Source organism: Sinohyriopsis cumingii, unplaced genomic scaffold, assembly GCF_028554795.1.
Source record: "Sinohyriopsis cumingii isolate HCF-2022 unplaced genomic scaffold, ASM2855479v2 utg002725l, whole genome shotgun sequence".
Lineage (NCBI taxonomy): Eukaryota > Metazoa > Mollusca > Bivalvia > Unionida > Unionidae > Sinohyriopsis > Sinohyriopsis cumingii.
In genome coordinates, this window is record NW_028316283.1 from 266,113 (window position 1) to 292,005 (window position 25,893).

The 25,893-nt window shown below is 34.9% G+C and overlaps 1 protein-coding gene across 4 annotated transcripts in view; it reads right to left on the reverse strand.

Moving 5' to 3' along the window:
• LOC149770073 (transcription elongation factor SPT5-like) overlaps window positions 1-25,893 on the reverse strand; it is a 69,095-nt gene that overhangs the window by 7,602 nt on the left and 35,600 nt on the right. For all 4 annotated transcript variants that reach the window (XM_089949449.1, XM_089949451.1, XM_089949450.1 and 1 more), the window contains exons 14-25: window positions 23,811-23,965; window positions 21,784-21,939; window positions 19,897-19,994; window positions 16,021-16,090; window positions 14,970-15,095; window positions 10,507-10,632; window positions 9,739-9,916; window positions 9,126-9,231; window positions 7,291-7,524; window positions 6,253-6,386; window positions 4,670-4,911; window positions 2,289-2,384 (exon numbers count right to left, since the gene is read on the reverse strand). In XM_089949449.1, coding sequence (XP_089805575.1) covers window positions 2,289-2,384; window positions 4,670-4,911; window positions 6,253-6,386; window positions 7,291-7,524; window positions 9,126-9,231; window positions 9,739-9,916; window positions 10,507-10,632; window positions 14,970-15,095; window positions 16,021-16,090; window positions 19,897-19,994; window positions 21,784-21,939; window positions 23,811-23,965 — 1,721 coding nt within the window. The remainder of the gene's footprint in view (window positions 1-2,288; window positions 2,385-4,669; window positions 4,912-6,252; window positions 6,387-7,290; window positions 7,525-9,125; window positions 9,232-9,738; window positions 9,917-10,506; window positions 10,633-14,969; window positions 15,096-16,020; window positions 16,091-19,896; window positions 19,995-21,783; window positions 21,940-23,810; window positions 23,966-25,893) is intronic.

Here is a 25,893-nt window from a genome sequence, read left to right on the forward strand (position 1 = left end):
ATAATTTGTTGAATTTTATTAAACTTGTTGGTTTTGCTTTTATTGTTATTTAAGACCACAGAGTTGTAACTCCAGCCATTCAAGTTTCAACATACTTAGGTATTAAGCAACCTACTTAGACCACCTACATGTATATTAGAATGGCAGATATTTACAGCTATACATGCATTACAGTAGATAAGTAAAAGAAAGACATACCATCAAAATACAAAGTAATGAAAACCCACAATGGGTTTTTCTATGCACAATTTTATGAATGAGAACTGGCAGAAAAGTAATACTTTAGATACCAGAAACTGTAATAATGGTGTGCATCCATTGAAAGCACTGTAATTTCATTGCATTTAAATATTGTTTTACATGTTGTATACTAGTGTTGTGCACTAACTGGCAATAAAGTTACTAAGACATTTAATTATGATTGAAAAATTATTCCTTTGACTGGATTCCTCCCCCATACTTCAAAACTGTAGGACTACTTTCTTCAATGGCTGGAGCTTTTGTATTCAAGACACCGATAACAGACCATTATTATATGGAATCTGTAAAGTATATACAAAAAGAATGGTTTGTGGCAAACAAGCAATTCACTGAATTTCTGTCCCCAGGTTACCATGGTGAGGTCACACAAAAAGACAATAATGAAATCATTATATATGACCATAACCTTTAAGACACAGCTGTGAAGTTACTGGACAGACAGAGAAAATAAACAGGTTTCATTGCTCTATCTGGGCATTTGAGGAACGGTGGGTAAAAAATTTGTTATCAGTGACAAAAGACCTTGGAAGATAAAACCTTGAATGTAATACGGGAGATATCATACAATGAGAATCCAAAGTGTACCATGGTTCATCCCTGTACCTCAAACAGCTTTTATGAGAAACAGAAAGAAAAGAAACCTTAAATATCGAGCTGTTACACTGACCTTAAGAATAAGGCCTGAAATACGCAATGCAACACATCTTCGTTTAACAGTATACCAAACTATATCTTAAACATCTAAGTTAGAAAGCAGAAGTGCAACTGAAATTTAAAATACTGACCTATTACCTTGGGCTTAACGATAGGACTTCCAATGTGGCATATATGACACTAATTTATGTGATGAAATACAGCTATAAGTTTCATCCCTTCCTCTCTAATGCCTGTAAAATTACTGATTGGAAAGTAAAGGGTTATGAAAAAACTCAACATATAATACCATGACACTGATCTTGAAGGCAAGACCATCAATGTGGTACATAGAACATCTACTAATGATGACAAACAAGTATGAGTTACATCCCTTAATCTCCAACAGCTCCCAAGTTATGGAGTGGAAAAGGAAGCATGATGGAATATAAAATATGGAGCCATGACCTTGTCCTTGAAGACAGGACCTTCAACGTGGTACACAACAAATCTTCTAATTACTATTTACAAGGTAAGTTAAGTTTCATTCTAAATCAAATGGCTTTAAAATTACAGAGCTGAAGGAAAAATGTGATGAAAATATAAAATACTGAACCATGACATTCACTTTGAAGATACTAATCCCATTGTAGCATGTGACACACCTTTAAGTGATGATGTACAAGTATACCAAATTTCAATCCCTAATTTTAAAGAGTGTGACATTAACCCTGACAATCGGTGTGCCAATGTGGTATGTGACACATCATGTAGTAATGATGTACAAGTATGCCATGCCTCATCCCTTAATCTCAAATACAGTAAAAGGAAAAGTGATGGGAGATAGAAAATATGGAGCTATAACCTTGACTTTGAAAAGAGGACCCCCCAATGTGGTATGAAACACAACTCCCAGTGATGATGTACAAGTATGCCAAGTGTTATCCCATAATCTCAAATGACTTTAAAGTTATAGAGTGGAAAAACAAGTGGGTGGATGGATGGGTGGAGGGATGGATGTGCAGATATTATGTCCCCGCCTATTCTTTGAAAAGGAGATGGAAAATAAACTAAAAATTGGATTACAGAAATCAATGCAACATTGCCACCTCCAAAAATATCATGTTATTTATCTGTGGATATTTAAATTTACTGTATTTAGAGATATCTTCAAGTAAAAAATATCTATTCATCAAAACTGAACTGATAATAGTTTCAACAAACCCGAACTTAGACAATTTTCAGTCGTAAAGTGTCAAAAGTAACTGAAATTGATTATTACCTGTAATGAAACTCTGTTAATGAAAGCTAATTTCACCAGTCCTCAGAGATCTGCAACTGTGAATAACAGAATACACTGTACCTCCACTAAGCATGAATTCATTATTACTTACTCGATCTCCTTTCTCTGGCTGCACTGGTTCCAGGTGTTCACAGGCTATATTCACCACCTTATCTTCATTAGGGATATACACTGAGCACATACCTCCCTGGGACACAATGAAAAGAAATCAGAACATGACATGTACAAGATAATGCAGTGGTTCTTACCGTTTTGGGTGGTGACCCAGATTAGGCTTGCAGTGTTAGCATTGTGACCTTCCATCCATCAAATGCTAAAAAACCACTGGGTAGGAAATTTCTGATTATTAAGGTAGATCTTGGTGACCCTCTCAAAAAGCATGGCAACCCCATTTTGGGTCACAACCCACAGGTTAAGAACCACTGCCATAATGAGTGAAAAAGGAAACCTAATTCCTGGAAAGAAGAAAATAATATAGAGGAAATTTAATGAGATTGAGCTTGCTTACTATGCATAGTAAATTAAATTCTGGATGGAATTCCAAAATTATTATCATTTGCACCTTGATTAAAATATTTATTCTAACATGCTCACACATGCCAATACAAACAGGCTAACCAAATGAAGAGACACATGTTAAATTCTGCATATGATTTGAGCATTACAGACCCTATTATATATGACACTCCAACCAGATTTACTTCCCTTTGGCCACTGAGTGGCACTACATGTGTCCACCACAAAGGTATTGATTATGGTACTAATTATAAACATGCTTGACCAAAGAAAGATAGAAAGAAAACGAGGAAACACTGTAAATGTTCCTGTATTTCTTAATTACTATGAATAAACTTAGTTCTGCACAAGTTTTATCCATGACATCATTATCCATTAAGTTTCTTTGTACATATTTTTGAACAAGTAATCATGTATGACAAGCAGCAATAACCTAACTGTCCCTTAATTTAAATGAAACCTGGAAATTTGTATTAAGTTTTAAAATGTTAACAAATGATTTTTCCATGAAAATTTAGTTTTTATGTGGAAACCATTTGTTTTCTTTAAGTCAGTGACCCTGACCTTTTGATCCCAAAATCAATATGATTCATCTCAAGTGCAAGCTATCAATAAACTTTGGTAACTGTAGATGGTGGATTAAAGTTATTGTGCAGAAATGAAATTGGCAACAGATGGATGGATGGATGATTATCAGCCTTATGACAAGCATATAAAAAGAATAGCAAATAATGAAAACACTTGTGATACCAACAACTATATAATCCTATCTCTCCATTTTAATGAAAATCTATATATTTAATTAGTAATCAAAATTAGTATCATGATTAAAATAAACAAAATTTTAAAAAAGTGCTGTTTCTTCCCAACAGTTATTTGCACAATAAACTTGTAAAAAATAGGCCAATATTTCAAAGTTTTATATAAATAAATTACAAATAACACTGACAGTCAATGTGTACAAATAGTTTTTATAGTACTGACTGCTGAGCAATATCAGCACCATAATAACAGAAGGTCATATGATGTGAACATAGCCAAACCCTTTAAAATCATTATGCTTCTAGTATCATTTAAATAAGTCTTTGGTACGACTTGGCCAGGGTCTGAACCTGTGACCTTCCACATCCGAGGTGGATGCTCTAACCACTTAGGCCACCAGAACGGTCAATTTTCAAGTGTAGATTACTCACTCTTTTTCATAAAGTTAATTTTTTCGGGCATAAGTATGATTTGCAAAGTGAAACAATGACATGTACCTGGTCTAAATATAGCTAGAGTCTGCACTGAGGGAGTGACTTGGTCTATCTGAAGTCTCTGATCTGCATGTGACAACCTGTCACAAATATAATCTACTGGACACAATGTTCCTTTCAAAAATTGTTTCCTTGTTAAGTGAGTGTATCTTTTAAATAGGCCATTTTCTTGAGTGGCTGCTATCCTGACAATGGGTATTGTCGCAAATGCCATAAAATTTAATACAACCCTTTAAGTAAATGTTTTGTTAATGGGTTCATGTGCTTTAAACATTATATTGCATAACTTTCAAAACATTTTAGCACCAAATCTTAGCAAGGCTGATGGAATAAGGATTCCATAGACTGCAATGTCTCGTACGCTCAGCTGCTATGTTATGTAAGAACAATGAAAGAAACTGAGCCTAATGCAAAACATTAATGTAAGTCACAGGAGCAGGCAAAGTTGGTCCCTGTGACCTCCTTTTTGTCTGTGATAAACAGTACCTTTCATGATGAATACTCCAATCAAGTTTGAAGACTATACATACAATATCATCAAAGAAACTGAGCTAATTTCAAAAATTTAATTCTGACATTTGCACCAACAACAATTCCATCTGAAATTTGATAGCTATGTCTTGCTGTAAACACTGGTGAAACAAAAATCTATACTATCTGCTGACATAAGGGAGACAATAAATATTGCATATATACTTACAGTGACACTCTTGATAATTCCTGTCTGAAATATCAGGTTGTGATCATCATGAGTCTCTTTTATTTTCACCTCTATATCCATTGTGTGCCAATCTGATAGTGAGTGGTCCATGGCAGCTCCTGGAGTCTGGGGAGTGAATGGTGCCCCTGGGGTCATGGGACTGTAACCATAACCACTAGGGGAGGGGGAAGGTTGGTATCCTAGTGGACTAGGAGAAGAGCTACCCATTCCAGGACTATTTGCTGGAAAATGGAGGAAATCATGTATATTCATTTTTATTAAATGGTATCTTTATTGTTTGACGGAGAGAGAGATGGAGGAAATCATGTAAATTCATTTTTATTAAATAGTATCTTTATTTCTTTTTTGAGAGAGAGAGAGAGAGAGAAGGAAACATTGGGAGACAAAGCTTTAAAATGAAATGCAGAGTGAGAAATCAAAGTTGTTAAAATATAAATAAAAAGTGGAATCCAATACAACAAAAAGGGAATTTCAAATCAAAGTACTTATTCAAGTCCAAGTTTTAACATAGAATTGATGTGTATATCAATTCTTGAAACAAATATTTTTTTTAATTGAACAATTTTAAATGGCCATCTGAGGTTTATCATACAAGGATTCTATATATATATGGATTTCTACATTAAAAACCCACAAACAAACAAACTAGAAGTCTGCTATAAAATTGCACAATTCCAATGCTTTTTTTAGAGATCACTATCCCTCCTTGCACATTATCCAAATTCCAAGACTCCTGTGTGCCTAAGCAGACAACCTCCAATCATATTGTCAAGTGGGAAGTATCCATCTTAAAATGGTGCAGGAGGAGCAGCACAACAACATTATGCATGCATACACACTGGATAAGCAGAATTACATAATACCCATCATTTCTTTGAAAAGGGCAGGGTATGGTGAATTCCTTATGAAATTTCTATGCTAGCTAATGAATGCAGCCTTGCATTTCAAACAGGAAGCCCATGCTTGTGGACTAGTTCATCCCTTATTTTTAAAAATTCTGACAAATATTTACTATGAATAATCTATGTATTATAATGTGCCCATCCCATACACTTTGAAAATTATAAGGTTGGCCCTCCAGGTCTATCATTGGAGAAATACTGTACTTTGGATACTGTACCTGATAATATTTCTATCAAAAAATGTGTTTAAAGAGGATCTGCTCAGAAAAAGGAATTCAGGAAATACTATGAGTAGCATGAAAACTATGATACAATATATTCTTTCTGTATACAAAGTTTAAAAAAAAAATTAGAACATAAAAATTTACAACATAATGAGACATGGCCAGATCACAAAACTTTTCTTTTGTTTACATCATGCAGTACTGATATCTTAGATTTGACTTAAGCTTCTGTTACTACTAATGAAGCATCTCCAAATTAAGTCAGTTCTCTGCTGGCAAAGGTGTTTCAGAAACTAAGCAAAACATAGGAAATGGTACAAAGACTGATGACATCCTGTTACTGACATGGAAAATTAAAATTTTTCTAAACCTATGTGTATACAGACAAGACAAACAAAGGAACATTGTCTTCTTAAACGTGAATGTCATCCCCTACCTTGATATCCTGCAGGTGACTGTCCATATGGAGAGTATGAGCTCCCTGGAGTCTGTGGGGTGAATGGCCCCATGGGGCTGTGGGTGTCAGATGGTGATGGGGACTCATCAAATGGGAAGTCAAAATCATTAGATCTGCCCAGAGGTAAACATTATCAATTAAAACTATTTTGCAAGATCTGTAAGGTACATAAAAATTATTGTCACTGTTATAACTTTAAATCATAAACAAAGTATAACACATATAACAAAATCACATAGCAAGATATCTGATAAATATTCCATTTTCAAAGTTGTCTGATAAACAGAATCTCTACTGTTTACTCAACAGGCATGATACGTATGAAATACATTGAATAATAATCTATACAACTGATTGCAAGCGGCTCACGACATTATTCAAAACTAAAGACAATCATAAAAGATTTATATTTATTCCTTGAATTTATGAAATCTAAATGTACAGGTAAGAAAGCATCATGACTGCCTATCATAAGCTACACTGGAAGTCTGAGGTTTATTTTCATTGGCAGGTTCACAACATTAGTTAAATGTACATACTGACTGCTATAAAATGTTTCCACATTAGAAGATAATTCTTCAGTCAGTAATATAAACAACTTCTTCCAGGGCATGGGCTGGATAAACGATTTTTAAAGTCACACCCTATGATGCAAATAAGCAAATAAAACCAGGCGATAGGTTGCACATTCATGGCCTAGAGATACAAATTCTTACAAAAATATTAAATATTTATATCACTTTTTTGAAATGGTAATATGGCCATAAAAAAAATGGCATCTAATAATTTCATATTACAATTTCTTGCCCAAAAAATGTGAAAATACTATGTTACTCTTCATTCTCTAGAAAAAACTAGGAGGTAGGCAAATTTTGTTGTCTAAAACCCTAATGTAATAGATTGTTGCCTAAAAATTAACCTATACTTGCACTTTTGTCAAAACTACATCATGTTATAATATGCAGTCTGATACATTCTTGTGTGAAAATTATCGTTAAGATTGATTGTACTTCATACCTGGAAGGGGTGTTAGTATTGGAAGGATCCCAAGCACTACTTCCTCCTGCTGGGGTACGACTCCCTGGTTCATAGCTTGGGGTCTGACTGCCATAATGTGGTGTCCTGCTTCCATCATGGAGTGGTGTCTGTGAACCATACATTGGTGTTCTTCCCCCAGCATATGATGGTGTCTGTGATCCTTGGACAGGAGTTCGTCCAGGAGTGACTGTCAAACTGCCCACTCTTTGTCCTCTGTTGTGAAAGATGAATCCATAATATTTCATGTCATAATTGAAGCCATTTCATATTTTTACTCCTGAGTGATTAACTACTTCTATACTCATTTTATGTTGTAAAATTATTCAAGCACTGATTTCTTGGCATTCCATAGTTACAATAAATGTGACTTTCATAAGAATTTGTAGTCGGATTTAAAGCTCAAATTAACTTCACTCATCTTCAAATACAAAGCACACATTTAATACATTCCATGACATGTTATAATAGATCATTATATCGTGTGCTAAAATTTGTTTACTAACACAAAGACAAATCTATGAACAGGTACAATTTAGAAAGCAACATTCCAATAATATGAAAACTCCTCAATCAGGTGAAATTTAAGAGAAGATACTGAAAGTATTTCATGTTTGAGTCTTTCAGTTAATTATATACAGTGATATCATTCACATCAAGTTCCAATTCAAAAATAAAAATTCATAAAATACAGGCTCATCTTTTTAGTTTCCATGGTGATAAATCTGTTTCAAGGAATAAATTTCACTCATCCCTTGGTGTTCACTATAAATTGGTTCTAATATGTATTTGTAACTCTAAATTTTCAGGATGATCACTCAAGAGCAGTGCTGTCCAACCCACAGCCCGTGGGCAATTTCAAAAGGCCCACCAGAGCTCGAGCAGCTATATAGTCATTGCTTTTCAGTTTTCTGCTGCGCCCCTTGGCTTCAAGAAAAACATTTTTCAGTGGCCCATGGTGTCAAAAAGGTTGGACAGCATGTTCAAGAGTATTTAACTTTCAAAAATATAATTTTACACAGTTATGGGTCCAAGCAATCCAAAAATCACAAAAACAAATATCTAAGGGTTGGCATGCATTTCTCTGCATTACTCCTGGTAATGGTCATTACTTAGAAATGTACTGTGTCATTTATTGCCCATAAATTAACAGTTAAAAAATACATAAAAATTTGCACAAACTGATGACCTTACAATCCTCTTATTAAATACACAAACAAAAGGGTATGCAGATGTGCGAATGAGTATACTTGTGATTGAAATTTTTAAAGCACAAGTTCATTTTTTTCATAATGACATATTTACTGTGATTATATTTGATTCCACAACAGAAAGCCTATCCGAGAAATTTATGGCAAGTCATAAATTGCTAAAGATTTTCATATGTCTTGTATACTACTGTCCACTACCTTCAATGTGGGTTTTTTCCTTGGGAAGGGCTTTCCTTATCAGCCATGAGGCTGGTGATTTACCTGGCTACTTTTACTTTACACCCAATTACATTTTTAAACCCACTGTATCCCGTTGGGGAAGACCCCCCAAACACACCACCTACTGAGGCAACTCACACTCCAACTTTAAATCTAATGTAAGGCCCTGCATGGCAGTTGTTAATATTGTGAATTTTTCATTTTTCTTATTTTAACAGAGACAAAAGTTGCAACTACATCATTTTATAGCCAGCCTCTCATGGCGCCAAGATACACTTAGATAAAAGCGGACATATTATTGGTGTTGTAATGATCACATCATTTCAAACTGCACAGTAAGTTTTATTTTACAAAAGCTGGATTACCCTAACAAGACAAAATACTAACGTGCGATTTGCCAGACGACTCAGGTCGACAGAAATAGTTTTACAACTGGAATGAAGTTCCACTCTTGCTGTGGTTTCTGTGGCATCTTTGACAATACCAATGTAACCTATCATAAACAGAAAATTCATATCAATTAGCAAGTTGAATGAGGGTCAGAAAACAATTATGAAGATAAGACAGTGATTTAAGGAATTTATTGAACTGTAAGCCAATGATTATAGTCAGGAAGATATAAAATACCATTTCTGCTAGACAATTCATTCTGATCACTCTACATACACAGAGGGTCATTATTATGAAATAAATTATGTTGAGTAATAGTATCAGATGCATGTACAAATTTATGGTATTTTTCTGACATTTAAAAAATTATATGAAAACAAGTTTGCAATTTTTGTTGTACATAATAAATTATAAGACACTGCTAGTCAGTATGTCAAAATGTAACCAGAGATTTTTTACGTCATGCATGTAACTCAACCACTTTTAAGGGTACTAATTTTCAACTCTTTAGATACTCTAATGAATAATAATGTTTATTACTATAAATCTATAGTAGTTTTGGTACATGAAGGCAACTTCACAGAATCTCTCTAACCAAATAAATACTTACCTTTGAATGGTCCCTGTATGATACTGACAGTTTGCCCAATAAGGCCCCTATCCCTTCGGGTGCCTCCACCTCCCCTACCCCGTCCTGGGGTTGTTCCTCCACTGCTGGGATGGGAAGGGCTTGCTAGTCTTGGAGACATGAATGGTAAACTGCTGCTCATTGGAGCAGCATTTGAGGTCTATTGAAACGGTAAAAGGTAAGAAAAGTAACATCTTTTAGTCTTTATTAGTAAGTAACTGACATTTGTAAGATTTCTGCACTACATATTGCATCCTAAATTGTATATCTGCTTGCTGACATTTCTTCTTCTAAACTTTATCTTTTCTGGAAACACTTATTCCTTGCTATAATGAACCTCTCTCTATATAAATTTTTGCGTATTAGAACACTTACCATGATCCCAAAAATACTTAAGTGTGATTATCAGTCAGTAAAAATACTGCAAATATAGAATAATCATCAACAAATAAAAGTAATAATAATCAACTGATAAGGCCTTGGAAATGCCAGTGTTAGTGAGGGCATTATGTATAAATTTCTTTCAACTCATATATAATAAGCTTCAACCACTTAAAAGTAGAATTAACTGTTCTCATTACAAGCCACAGCCAGCTTAAAAACCCATGAAAAATAATGTTGTAGCCATATAATTTTACAACCATGTAACATTTACAACGTTACACCGACCCTGCCTACTTCAGGCTACTTAAAAAAATGAGAAAGCTCAGTGCAAAAATTATATGAAATATGGAGAACAACAACGCTTACCTTAGATCCACCTGCAAGAACAAGATGTCTCGTGCGGCATACAAAGTAACCACCATTGTCAGTCATCATTCTGGACATGAGGAAAGCAAAACTTCTGTACAAGTGTTTGATCTCTCCTGATCTGCCCTGAGGAAATAAACACATGTGTGCACAGTTTATATTAAGGGTAAATACACCGAAGTATCAGTCTTGCTGGAAATGGATTTAGTTATATCCAGTGCATATGCAGTAGGATACAGACAAGGCAGTGGATATAGTGTGTTATGTCATATATTTTGGGCCAGAAATGAAATGACAGATAAAGATACGCTATAAACATTACATTACTGACAATAACAGAAACAAACACAGGTGTATGTACTTTTTATGAAGTAAAGTGTCAGCCCTGGATGACATCACTAATGTTGTCTATAGTGAATATATAGGAAACAAAGATGACATCATTAATTTCTTCTATAGTAAATATACAGGGGGAAAAGACAACATCCCTCTAATGTTGTGCAAGGTGAATATGCAGGAAAAAAGATGACATAACTAGGTTGTCTATAGTAAATATGTAGGCAACAAATGATGACATTAATATTTCCATAGTGAATATGCTGGGAAATTGAAGCAATTAGCTTGTCCATGTATGAAACCAACTACTCTGCTTAATGTACTTTTCAGTAATATGGGATGTTCCTTTTATTTTCAACTGAAAAGAGTTGAACACCACAAATTTATTGTATCCCTAACCACCAACAGAAAACATAAGTTCTGAATAAAAATTTTCATAAAAGGTCTACACTTATTCCAAAAATGAATATATATGCTCATGCTCCAGATGTGTTTAGATTTGCCCATCATACATGTCTATAAAAAACTGTTAGTTACCAGGGGCTCACAAGATACCATTACTTCTGTGGCCCAAGTCAGCTTCTTTAAAAGTGTTGATGTAACCATAGAAAATTCTCACAGCGACAGATGTTTTGTTGTGTAATGCAGTTAAATCCCATGATGCAAGTAAAATGCACCCTTTTTTAGCATTATATTATAAAAGGTGATGGAATTTACATCAAAATAAGAGTGCACATACATCTATAAGTAATTTTCAAAATCATAGAAAGGGTCACGCAGCAAGTTGGTTTTGATGTGTGAAATATATTCATCTTAGAATGCAACATCAATCGGTACCAAATGGTATAAAGGTACTGTAATTTGAAAAAGTTAATAATTAAGTAAATAATTTTTTAAAATTCAATTCTAGAAAGAAATTCAGTGACCCAGTTATACTGCACCACACATGCTCATCCCAACATGCATGCTAATGTCTAAAATGTGATGTTAATAGAAGTACATTAAAATCTGTCTTGAACAATATCTGCTATTAGCAACCACTTGTAATTTATGATCACAATCTTCATGCACGGATTAATTTTATTATATAAATACAATGTCATAAGCGATGACTGCGGAATGTGACCAGCAACCACAATTTTTATTAAAAAAAACACAAGTGTCAATACTGCTACATACGATCATGTTGCCAAAAATTAGATTTTTATTTAATACTGTGCAACCACAGCCACTTAAAAGGGTCTGCAGGCAAGTGCATACCTTTCTGAACAACACTGCTATGAAAACTGCATTGCAAACACCGAGTTAACCACTAACACTTAAATAGTAAAGACTGTTCTGAACAAAACAAAAAAGTTAAGGCTGGCTACCAGTTTTCTAAATCTACAGGCAGTTTCATTTGTTATAGATCATAACCTTACCAAGTTTATACAACTAACTGCTTCTGTAGTGCCATCATGATTAACTTTTCCTCCTTGAAAGGGAATAGTCACAGACATAACAAAATCAATTCCAAGGTTCATATTGTTCTTTATCTTCCGTGAAAACCCACACAATGCCAATAATGTAATAGAGATTTCTTCTTAAAAGGCTTCATTGTAGCTGTCGACCACATCGTTTGTCTTTGGAATTAATCCACAATGCCTCAGCTGAATGAAATGTATCTTTGTCTTTAATACTAGTAAGTGATTATTGTTTTCCAAATTGGATTTTCATTGTAAAGGTTTATATTGTTTGCGGCTTTTATAATGTTACACAGTGATTAAAACCCACACAACAAACCATCACTGTTCTGCAGCTGGTTACAGCCTTTGTTTATTGACTTAATCTCTTTATATCATCAGTGAATTATGCCTTTGACTTTTGTCTCAAAAAACTTAATTAATGCAACTACTGGATTATCGCACTTCTTTGCTAAAGTAAATTTGAGTAAATTATGTTCTCCAACAATATTTACCTCACCACATTAAAAATTGGGGTTACTTGCTGCTACCTCAGAATCCAGTCCTCCCTGAAAGATGTCTTTCTGTTTGAAGATCATATAAATGAACAGAATCAACTCTTACAAGTTAATTCCCCTTGTGCCTGCAAGGTGGCCACTAGCATCCCAGATGTAACCAGTTTAAGCACAAGTGAAACTTTTATCAGGATGAGGAAAGATGTGAGGGAATTTTGTGATTGTGTAAGTTTCACTGGAGAAACATAATTCACTAAAATGACTGTACCATGTCTTGAATTGAGACATTACCTTCGAAGGCCGTGGAAAACTGCTTGTATTTCAAAAGCTGAAACCTTCATTAGTTGTACATGATCCTGTGAGAGTTCAGAGTACACAGATTTAATAACTCCATTAGCTAAACTTGAGTGGTTGGGGGATATTTCTTGCTTTCCTGCCTTCAATGGTGAGAATGCCTTTTAAAACCACTGTGACTATTCTCTGTATGCCTCTATAGTAAAAGTCACATGGGTCATGTATCTGCATTTACTCAATTTAAATTAAATATAAATTAATCTTTTAATATTTAATACTAATTTTCTTTACCAGTCTATTCAATCCTGATTACTGAATACTCTGCTCTGCTCTGTCCCTTAACTGTCATCAAGAAACTTCCAGACGAAAATTATCGATCTCTATGGTCTTTAACAATGGTGGCCATGAACTCAATTTTGGTCAAGAAAAGAGCAAGTCAAGTGGAATCGTCACAATACAGGGTAGTACGAATTTGTTTATCAATATACGTAACATTCATTGTGACATCACAGCACACGACATTCAATCCGGATTGTACTGGATCACACCTATAGGTTAATTTTGTCCAAAAATGTCTGTGTTCTTTAACAATGATTTTGCTGTATGTACTTTTTGGGGCATCAAAATAATGACCTTCCAAAGAAATGTGGATGTATAAGAATCTAAATAAAGTGAATACTTGCCACTTAAAGGTATGAAAAATCAAATTTCAAAAAATTACACTCATTACTGAAATATTCAGTGTTGAATGCTTCATGGCCCTTGTGACTTTTGCAGTAATCAAATATATGATACACAAGGTCATTAGGGCATTTGCCATCACGTGGTGAGCAGCCTAATGGGTTACCTTGGTAATATAGCCAACTGAATGCCAGTTATGGTCACTTATGATCTTTTTGGCAAGGCAAAAGATCGCCAGTGATGCCAGATCATATAGGAACGAAGTCTACACAATGTTCCAAACACTGACGTGGCGTTAAACACTTGTTTGTCCACTTTATAAAAGAGTGCAGCAGACATACTGAAGGTGATAATATCTTTGTCTTAGCTAGGTACATCCAATAATACACATCAGTATGTGATTTGTACCAGAAGTGAGAAAGATGCATTCAGATGACTCACTACAATGTAAAGAAGGCTCTTGAGTTATCAGTCATAACCTTTTATCTGACAGATGCTCAGTAATATCTACAATCATGACAACTGTGGTAAGATAATGAACAAGAGATGATCATCATCACTGTCTGATGAATCATGAAAAGTCCATGCTGGTCTGAGCAACTCTGTTTTGGTTCACAGCACAAATTCAACAATTTAAGTTCAATGTCAAAAGGTGTAGATGTTGAGCTGTAACAGCCTAGAAAGAAGGTCATGGCAACCCGGTTATGGTGCACGACAAATTCATCATCAGATGCACCCTCAATATAAGCATGGTGGCAACACTGATGAAAATGTACTGGCCCAGACACAATTTTTTTAATAGAAATCTTAAAAGCAGGTCACACAATCTTAGTGCACAACACATATTCATTCCAAGATGCACCCATAGTACAAGCTGAATGTCCAAAGGTGATATAATATAGCAGGCACATCACAGACAAGGAGGACAGAAGGATAGGCAGATGCACAGAAAGATTTGGCTTTGCTGTTTTAAGGCAAAGCAACACTTTCAAGGTTATAACTTGCTGAATCAAATATAATATAGTGTCTAGCTCAAGAACGCACCACAGAAGCTGATCCATGTTGCTTCAATGGTCATTATCACACCTGTACCATGCTGGTCAAGTATCCAACACCTTAAACACCGAGTCACCATGGCTCTGGATCAACTGAAACTTATATACTACCTTTATTAGGTGGGGATATAAAAACTTACTGAGTGAGGTCCATCTATGACTTTGACCACATCTCTGACTTGGATGTTGTTGTTTTCGGAGTCCAGTGCAACAGCATTTCTTGTGTCCTTCTTTCTTGTGATAGACTGTGGCTTCACATTCACTACCTAAAAGCAAACATTAACAACTGAGATGTATAAAGACAGTTGCTGGGATTCTTTTTGTGAGATGTCTTTGTGGAGTTAAAAATGCTCCTTAAGTATGCTGTATGGTATGATTTGATAATAAAGATTTAACATTGTTGATAATTACAGCACTTCAGGCAAGATAACAAATGGTTCCCTATTTCAATACATGGTTTCATTAGCCCATTTGATTTAGTTCAAGGATTTTTCAACAAGTTTTGAAAAATTTCCTTACATTTTCAGTGAGTATTTTTCTTTAGGATATTGAACTTTCTCTGTAAGTTACTTTGTAACTATAGGTAAAAAAGCAGAACAAAAAATACATAACTAATCCGTACAGCAAAGGGATGCTACTCTATTAAACTACCTGTATCATGCATCTTATGATCAGCCCTATGTATTCCTTTAGAAAAATGGAAAAATAAAAAATGTTTTTAAAAAACTCAAGGACATTTTATTTTCAAAATTGAAGGAGTTTTCATGGCAACCTATCATATTCAAGGATTTTCATGGTAACCACTCCAATTCAAGGATTTTCATGTACATATGAACTACTCAAAATAAAATATTTCATGAGCATGCAAAATAACCCCTTTTTGGCAATCAACAACTTAAAAATTATTTAGCTCATTGAAAAAAAATTAAAATTTTTTTTTCATTCTATTACCCTCATCAGACCCTATTACAATTACCTTGAAAACACTATTTTATAGATAAATACTAATATCATAAAAATTATGGTAAGAAAAACATTGATCATGGTGATGATGTCGACAAACCATCATGCATAATGATCCTAATAACTTAACAGGCTTCAACAGTTCTCCACAACATTGGATATTGCAGATATGGAATGATGTGACAGCAATGCTTTCCATTTACTATCCAAGAAGACATCTTCCTTTACCTTGTTATGCATGCTCAGCACTTGGAAATTCTCCTTTTCTAAACGTACAACAACACCAACTGTCTGTGGGCTGGAATGTAAGAAGAAATATTCATCCAGTAAGATGACTACTTTACAACCTCAATAAAACAAACAAATTTATTTTACTTCAAACATTTCAGGTGACAAAACTTAACATTTTAAGTTTTTCCCTCATAAAAAGTAGTATTGAATACAGTTAAACTATTGGAAATAAAGCTTTCTGTTTTAATTGTCAAAATTCAATACAGTTGTTGATATTGCTAAAGGTAAATAACAAACAACATTTAACAGTAGGCCAAGGCGGGACTTATGTTACATGTTTAGGTTATAATAAACACTAACAAAAGAAAGAGTGAAAACAACAACCTTTGAAAAATTTAACAATTAATTTATTTCCCTAGAAAAATACAGTGTAAAAATGAAAAAATAAGAACTTACGGTTTTAGGAATCAAATACAAAAAATAATCCGAGAATAATTCATGAATTAAATTTCAGAAGTCCTAGTAATGAAATGTTCTAATAAATTCAAGTTCGAGTCCCCATGAAAAATCCAAACTGGAAGGTGATGACGTTTACTGTAGTCAGTATAGCGCTGAAGTGTTCACAGTTCTTTGTGAACCGCATAAAATAATATTCTGGTATTTGAATTTGGAATAAAATTTAAAGAAATATTCTTTGTCTAAAAATTCTATGTGCGCACTCAAAATATTTCCAGGAAAAAGAATTACTCTTTTAGAATCCAAATAATTCAAATAAAAATTAAAATCTAACTCCAAACTGGCACAACGAAACACTTTCCAGGGTCCAAAGTAAAAGTCCAAACTGAGATTATTTCTCTACAGACAAAGGTTAAACAGTCAAAGAATGCGCAAAAATAGATACCCGTATGAGGATCATGTGATCACATTCCAGAACAGTTTAGAAGCTATTTACAAGTCTCAGGTCACGTATTCCAGGACAGCCTCGATTTCACTATTATCATTCACACATTAAGAATAAATTAAAAAAGTTGTTTACTTGATTCTCAATCAAGGCCAGGAACTAGGTCAGCAAAAAGATACAAAGTTCTATTTTAAGGTGTTTTCAACTGAACAGTCAGGTCAAACTAATTTCTGGAAAATATCAAATTCCTAGTAAACAAAATTACATTACTTTGACATGTAATGAAATTAAAATAAAAAGATTTTAAAACTTACAAATAATTAAATTAAATCAAATATAAATTAAATCAAATAAACATAACACTGAAACATATAACCAAGATAACTGATATGGTTCATGTATTGAAACTGAAAATGGGGAAGTAACGGTTGGAACAATTAACTATGATATTCTCTATTACTGTTGGTGTCACTTGTGTTCTTTTTGACAACCATATACTGGTATATAGGATCACTTTCTCAGTAAGAGAAGTCCATGCCATTTAATCATTTATGAAACCAGCATTGACCCCACTGGCTCTCTCTGTTCCCTGGGAATTACAACAGGAGGTTAGGGTTAGTTAATGTAGTCAGCATGGCATCCAGAAGAGTGACAGTTTTAGATATTTCAATTGCTGTAGAGCACTCATCCATTTTGAAAAGACTGTGTTGCAGCACTTTCTTCTGATAATTAATTTTTACAGCCTGAATTATCCCTGCATCACAAAGTTGTAGTTTTGATGTTGTATTTGGGGGCAAAAAGACCAATTTAACATAGCTGAACTGAACATCTGGGTGTGTACTGCAGGTGTCCATGATAGCTAAAATGTTTTTATTTTTCCTCTTCATTTTATTATTGACTGTTGCAAGCCAGTTATGAAAGATGTCCGATATCATCCAAGCCATTTACTGGATTCATAGGCAACACCCAAAGATTTGACACTGAATGACTTAAAACATCTTGGGTTGCGTGACTTGCCCATAATTAAGGGGTCCAGTTTTTCTCCTGTTGCACTACATGCTAACAATAGTGTCAACCTCTCCTTTGTTTTTATCCCACCTTCGCGAATATCATCTTTCTGCACTTTTGAGCTGTCTGGCAGTCCTCTGTAAAAGAGTCCTGTTTCATCAGCATTAAAAATATCACAAAGGTTACACCCTTCAGTGACAGATGGTAGTCCTTTTTTCCAGTTATCAACTGTCTGTAAATTCGCATCAGCTGATTGTCCACTGAGCACACTAGCTGTAATATTGTATCTATCTTTGAAGTTCTCCAGCCACGCATTAAATGCAACAAAGTTATTACAATTCAGTTCTGCTGAGACAGTAATTGCCTTTTCTTGAATCAGCTTTCTACTTACTGGTATGTTTTTAATCTTGGCAACACAAAACCACTCCATACTTACTTGTTTTCATTTCTTTCAATTACATTAATTCTTTCCTAGTTTAAGATTTTTGTCTTTTTCATTGTAGGTTCTGCCATTGTTATTAAGGTGTTGATGTAATAATGACTACATGTATTTTGGTTTCAGCAGGTTTTGGGGAAATGTGTAATAAATATATATGGACCAATGAATGATGTTGTTGTTGTTGTTGTGGGGTTTAACGCCATTTTTTCAGCACGATAGGCTATACATGGCGGCCAGTATTAATGGTGGAGGAAGAACCCGGAAAACCCCGGAAAGAACCACCGACCCACGAGAAGCTACTGGCAAGCTTTCTCACATGCCCAACCAATGAATGAAACTGAAAGACATGATTAACTCATCAAGAAACAATTAACTTTGAGACGAGGTTAATTCATTAGCATTGTAGCTAGATAAACATAGGTTGCAACCATGTGCACCAGCATATTCAGGTGGTGGCTTGGTGAAACACTTTAACAAAAGTAAAAGAAAAAAACCCAAAACAACCCTTTAGCAATCACAATCAATCTGGAAATAATTCTCACTTACTAGTATTGTAGACAAAGAACTCATTCACCCCTAGGCATTACCGATTAATTGGAAAGACAAACAATGTACTCGACCACTACCATGAAGCCTTTCAAAAGATTTCACCCGCATTGTGTCGGTTTTCACAAATAGTATTTTAAAAAATACAAACCTTTAACTTGACTATGTATATACATGATTATTCCCTTTGATGAAAGAAAAGTTAATCTTACTGGGTATTCACATCACTTCCGCACTACAATGGCGGTTAGTGACATGTACTTTAGTTGGGTTTACAACATTTTACAAATGACTTTATATGTTTGACTTGTAAATTTCAGAGAACCAGTAGCTAGCCAATGTTTTTATATTAATTATTAGAACAATCTTTACTATTTATGTGGTCGTGGTTACAAAGGATTATACAATGGTTAGTGTTGTTCATCTCTGTTTTCACAATATGGTTGTTCAACTGCAGTATTATTTAATCTGCACTTTGTATGCATACTACACGTGTCCTAAGCTATCGTGTTTACAAAGGATTAAGTCAAGGTCAGTGGTGTTGGTCTGTTTTGACCATGTGGTCGCTGGTCGCATTCTGCAGGTGGACACTCATGACAGAGCATTGATATAATAAAATTGATCCATGCATTATGACTGTGGTAATAAATAACAGGTAGTCATTCATGGCAAGGTTGCTGATAACAGGTTTTACTGTATTCCTAACATATTGTGATTGGGAATGTATTCAAAGGAGAAACAAAAAGACAAGAGCTATCTAATGGCAGTTCACAAAGCTGGAAGAAGTGGTGACCAGAAACAAAAACGCCATAAATTAGTATTTGCCCAAGTAGACAGAAAATGAACTGGAAATTAGCACTCACAATTTTGAGAGGGATGAATGATTTTACATGGTCTTTCAGAAAATTATTGAACATATTCATCATTCAACTTTAATAATAATTTGGGAAGAAATGCAGCTTAAAAATCAGACACTTACTCCAAATGTACCAAGTCTCCAAACTGGAATTGTCCCAAGGAATCTACTCCTGTGGCCATGTCTGTACATAGCTGTAAATCTTTAGGAAGAACTTTCAGCTGAAAAATTAAAACAATGAACAAATGGATTACTCGTGATGAATTATTTCTCACCAACATACAGCAAATACCTCAAAATATCTATTTAAATGATTATACTGACTTATATAATACACACATTCAAATGCAAAGCAGGATCAATCTGTGTATTAATTTAGTGATGCTTAATAATGAATATCAGTATATTATGGAATTAACATGGAGATACCAATTTTTCCTAGTAAATGTCTCCTTTGAGAATACTTAGCTAAAGGAAGCTAAAACTTGTCTGCCGACCTATGCGGCTGTCAGGCAGAGTGGTTCTTAGACTTCGCTGCCATGTCTTAACCTAAGGGGAGATCTTGGCAGCAAAGTCTAAGAACCTCTTAGTTACTACAGGAGCAGAAGGCATGCTCTCTATGGATGTAACTGTGGGGAGGCCAGTAGGGTGTATATGTATTATGATTCGGAAGTATTCTCGAGAAAACATTTTTTACTAGAAAAAACTGGTTTCTTCTTTAAATATGTTACCCAATCATAATACCTGAGGTGAACAGGTAAGAGGTCGAGGGAGGTACATCCCCTTATCTGAGAGATAATACCTCCATTCTGTAAGGTATGTGAGACAGCTTTTAGGTAACCTGACAGGAGGGGATCCCCCCTTCCCAATCCAGCAAAGACATGAAGCAGTGTCTTAAGAAGCTGTCGATCGACCTGGAAGGGTGACCTGTTGAGCTGCAGATATAGGTTCTACTGGATTGATTTGGACCCTTTGGGATGACATATCTTGGAGATAAAAGCTAGAAAATGTGGATTCTGATCTTCCCACAGCCTGAATGATGTCAGTTAGTGATCAGTTACAGTCAAATGCTAGGCTGGTGGCAACTGCTTTAACGTCATGAACCAAACTGCATAATAACTTCATTGAAGCCGTGGCTATTTCTCTATATTCTGAGCAAGTAACCCACTTAATCCAGGACAAGAGAGTCTGTGTTGATTTATCCTATTGTCCTGTCTTGAGAGGCAGAAAGAGGTTTATCTCCCTTGATGTAACAGCTCTGTTCTATTAAGGTACCACTTCAAAGCCCATTCTGGGTCTTGTAGTGTCCTTCAGCTGGTGTGTCCAGACAAGACAGAAGTTTCAAGATGAAAGTCTGGTTACCTGTGAGCCCAGAATCTTTCTTACTCCAACTGCAAGCCATTCACAAAGTTTGGTAACCACAGAAAGTTACAAATTGAGTTTTGCTGAATTGTTCTCCTCAGACATTTTTACATCACTTGTATCACCTATGTTATGTTACATGCATGTATCTGCATATAAAAAATGCTTTTCACTATCTGGTATGTTGTGCAAACAGCCATTTGCAGTACACAATAGTCAAACAATCTCATGTAATCTAGACCTGGTCATGAGGAAGCTTGATCATCACATTTGTGCGATAAAGTCAAACATCTTGAGGACCAAAAAATAATTTTTATTGCTGCAACTAGGTAGACAGGGTTGGTTGTATCCAGTTATTTCTAATGGACTGTTTCTTTTTTTTTGTCATTGGCTAGGTACAAGCAACATTCCACAAGCTCCCCAAAAATAATTACTTGTCATGGGCAACCACACTATTATAACTGTGGTACTCTGGGTTCAATACCAAGTGCTGGCATTAGAAGAATATTTAGTCCTGCATGACAAGATTGGTGATTTCCTCCACGTTATTCAATTCCCCTAGCTTCAAAAGCCACGATCTAAACAATCAAGTATACTTGATGAAACAGAAATGCCATGAGACCTGCATGATAGAGACAACAGACTTACCTCATGCATCGTGAGATCTGAGAAGAGCACCACCATATTTTCCTCCACTCGAACAATAAGACCAGTGTCCCCTTCATACCGTCCTGCTAATACTTTTACATGGTCACCCATTTTAAAGTGCTTCTTCAACTCATGGGCTGGAAACTCAAGAGGGTCCTTTAAAAGAAAATTATAATTACATCTGTGTTCCAATTAGAGAGATATGTGGAATACCCTTCCATTCTGCCCACAGCATCACCTACTCTTAGCTTAGCACTACTTGCCTGTCAACCAGATCAATGAAACTATCTCTTACAAGTATGTCATTATGTACTGACCTCACATATTTTCCAAGTTTATTTCAACCTAAATAAGAAATCAGTGTCACATTACTTCAAAAATAACATTAAAATTAGGATATCTTAACCAAGATTTCTCATTTCTCATCCATCTCCTATTCCACAGAAATGTATAACTAACATAATGTGTACAGTTTCCAATCATACACAATTCATTTCCAGTTTCTTCTGTTTGCATTAGAGTTAATACTGAAAAAAATAACACTGATTGAAAAAAATTCATCCATACATTTCCAAAAGCCTTCCATCTCAAGGATAATGAAGCTGCACTATTCCTTTCTCTCCAAACAAAACCAAAGACACAAAAAAATGCTTTAATTCTTTTATATATATCTCAATAAAATTTAAACTTAGATTGTAATGGCAGTTGAGAATTAACTGAATGTTGAATGGTATTTATGTGCTGTTTTGTTCACAAGTATCACAAAGAACATTCAAACACATATTGGACTCAAACCAACAGAAAACAATGGCAGAGACAAAGTCTGCAGAGCATAGCTAACTCGCATTGTTTGACATCATGTGCATTGTGTAGAAACTGACACCACATGACATCATGGAGATTTCCTGCAACATGGTACATGCAAATTCTAATTGATGCTTTATTTCAAAGCTTAACCGGTTTCCACAAATGGTTGGTAAAAATCAGTGTATTTATGAACTGAAATGTAGCAATATTTGAGAAATGTAGTATGCACCAATAGCTGTGAAATCTTTTATTCATATTTTAAACATTTTTTAATAACATCACTTTAATTGGTTATTTTATATGTTTTGGTTTACATTTATGTGATTTTACACTGCACTTATATTCATGATAATCTGACAACAGATGACATCAGAAATAACAAGAACATTTTTAGCACATTGCATCAATGACCAGCTGACTGGCCAATGACCAGCAATTTGCTTTAAATGATACTGTCTAATATTAAAGTTGTTCATTTCTATGAAAAGCCCTCCTATAACACAGTCCAGGATATAATGACCAACCTCAAGATACATCTACATGGATAAATCTCTTCACTGTAACAATAAAACACAGGCAAGAACCTGGGAAGGGATAAAATTCTTCTTTACAGCAGCATCATAAACTTTTATTTAGAACCTGGTTTGTAATGGATGAAAAACATAGTTTATTTGGTCCTAATGAAAATCATTTAGTTTATTTGGTCCTAATGAAAATCATTTACTTTATTTGGTCCTAATGAAAATCATTCAGTTTACTGGGTCCTAATATCTAGTCCCATATTATACATTCTATCCAGTAAGTTGCTGAATTCTTTGACATAAAACTGAAAATGAATCCACACTAGTGCAGCCAAAATGTTGTATAGTTAACTTTCAGGATCCCAGAATCACTACATTCTATTGATAACTTACTGTATTTTTTAAATACAAAATGTGCACATTTAACACTTCAATGGAAATGTTGCCATAACCATACAATTTTGTATCCATGTTCATACCATATATAACGTCATATTCTACAATACAATTTCTCTTACAGCTGAAAAAAACCCATTTTTATAAGGATTTCATTCATCATTTAAGCAAAATGTCCTTTAAGAATAAACAAACTTTTAAATGCACATATGATAACTTTTGACTGACTAGCATTGTGGGTGACACTCATGATAAAACTGGGGATGTAATTTCATGCATTGGCTATTTTATGAATTTACTTACAGTAAGGTCTTCATGTTTGGGCATCATGGTGATCTTGTTGCCATCAATACTGATGACCCTTCCCTGAAGATGTATCAATTCTCCTTCACAGACCTCAACCACATCTCCTGGCACAAAATTGTGGGTTATTTCCCCTGCAGACTTCTCCGGAACCACTTACATAATGTTAAGGACAACTTTCTGAGCCTGGATGGCAACGTGGTTGAGCAACCTGAAGTCCAACTGAACACTCTGATAACAGACATCATATTATTACAACTGTATTGCATGTGATGCACCTCTAAAGAAATTTACCATGTTTCTAAAGCTGCAGGCCTACCAATTCTAACAAGACCGTCTCAATACTGCAGTCAATATTTTGCCACTGTGACAGCCATATTTTCTTTTAAAACCACCTGGACAATGGGATGAATGTGTAAAATTTCTAAGAAATCCTCCAAATAGTTTAGAAGTAATGATAATAATCTAGTACTAATATACAAATGAACAACAGACAAAAAAAAAATCACATAAACTCTTTGGGTTTATAACACCCCACCCCCTGCAAAAAACGTGTTTCAAGAAACACATGCCATGAGACATGCTTGACCCAACATCAGCAGGAATATCACAGCAGCAAATACATTTCAAACAGGGTTTAAATTAGATGCAGAAAATTATAACCAGTTTTATACAATATTTTTTAATTCAATGTCCCCATCAAATGGCATAATCCAAATGTAGGAGTGGTACAACGCAATAGGTAAATGATAATGTGAAATTTAACATATGTTATGAACTGAATAAGACTCTAATGAAACAGTAATAATAAGAAACAAGAGTATCATGAATGGCACAATTTACACCTGCCCTATGATTAATAGACCTTAAGCAGATAACTGAATGTTTTGTGTACAAACCAACTTTCTTATTTTAGTCACTGACCATGAAGTTCAACTTTTTGATCCCCAAATCAACCTCTTCTTTACCCCAAGTGTAAGTCATCCACAAAAAAGTTTGGTCCAGATCTGTGACATATTTGCTTGTTTTGTTGATTTTAGTGGTATTTTAAACAATATTGGTAACATCATGCTGAGGAAATGGCAGCCAAATGCCTTTAATAAGGACACAATGAAACAGCCAACCTAGGTTATTCTGGGTGGGTACTGAACCTGTGTTCATGACACTGGATTACAGTCTGACAATCTACCAAATGAGCTTCCATGGCTCTCTCTGTGATGCCAATCTAATGTTACTGTGCCAATACAATAGTTATTCTTTCAGTCACAGCAGCCCTGGCCTTTGACCTTAAATCTCCAAATCAACTGATCTCTTTTTAACTTCAAGTGCAAGACACTAACAAAGTTTGCTAAAAAAGCTAGTTATTGTGCAGAAACCATACTGCTTTTTCTCAGCCAGTGACTTTGACCTTTAAGCTTCTGACCCCAAAATCACAAGGTTTATTCCTCATGCCAAGTTAAGTCATCCAAAAAGTCATAAACTAGACACGTGACAGAAAAGACAGGTCAGGTCAGGACAGACAAGATTTCCAAAATTTGCTGGTGAGTTTTTACCTCAGAAGAGGGAGGATTTTCATAGATATGATTTTTAGCAGGCAAATGAGTAAACATTACTACTTTGAACAAATTTACATTTTTAACAAATTAAAATATGCACACTGTCTCAACAAATCATGCCTTTCATTGTAACTTGTTGTCATTAATACTACCCCTATATGCACCACAAGCAGTTTTAGCATTTCTTAGGAGATCATTGCTGGATTATAATAGTGCAAGTCCTCATCATTGTTAATCTTAGCACTTATGAAATGATGTACAGTTACTAGGTCCATGTTTCCTCTAGAGTCACCCTTAATTTTCCTCAGTGTCTGCATTAGAATGTGGTAATTAATGTCAGTACAACTCTGCTGAGTGCACAAGATGTTTAAATTGTTTCCTTGCTGTGGGTAGATTCCAACTGCAGACTGCCTGCATGACCTGTTTAATCTGGATCTGATGTTGTTTTATTGTAAGATTCTCCACCTGAAGCATGAACACATATTCTACTACCACACCCTTTAAGCCTAACCTGTGATACCTTTGTC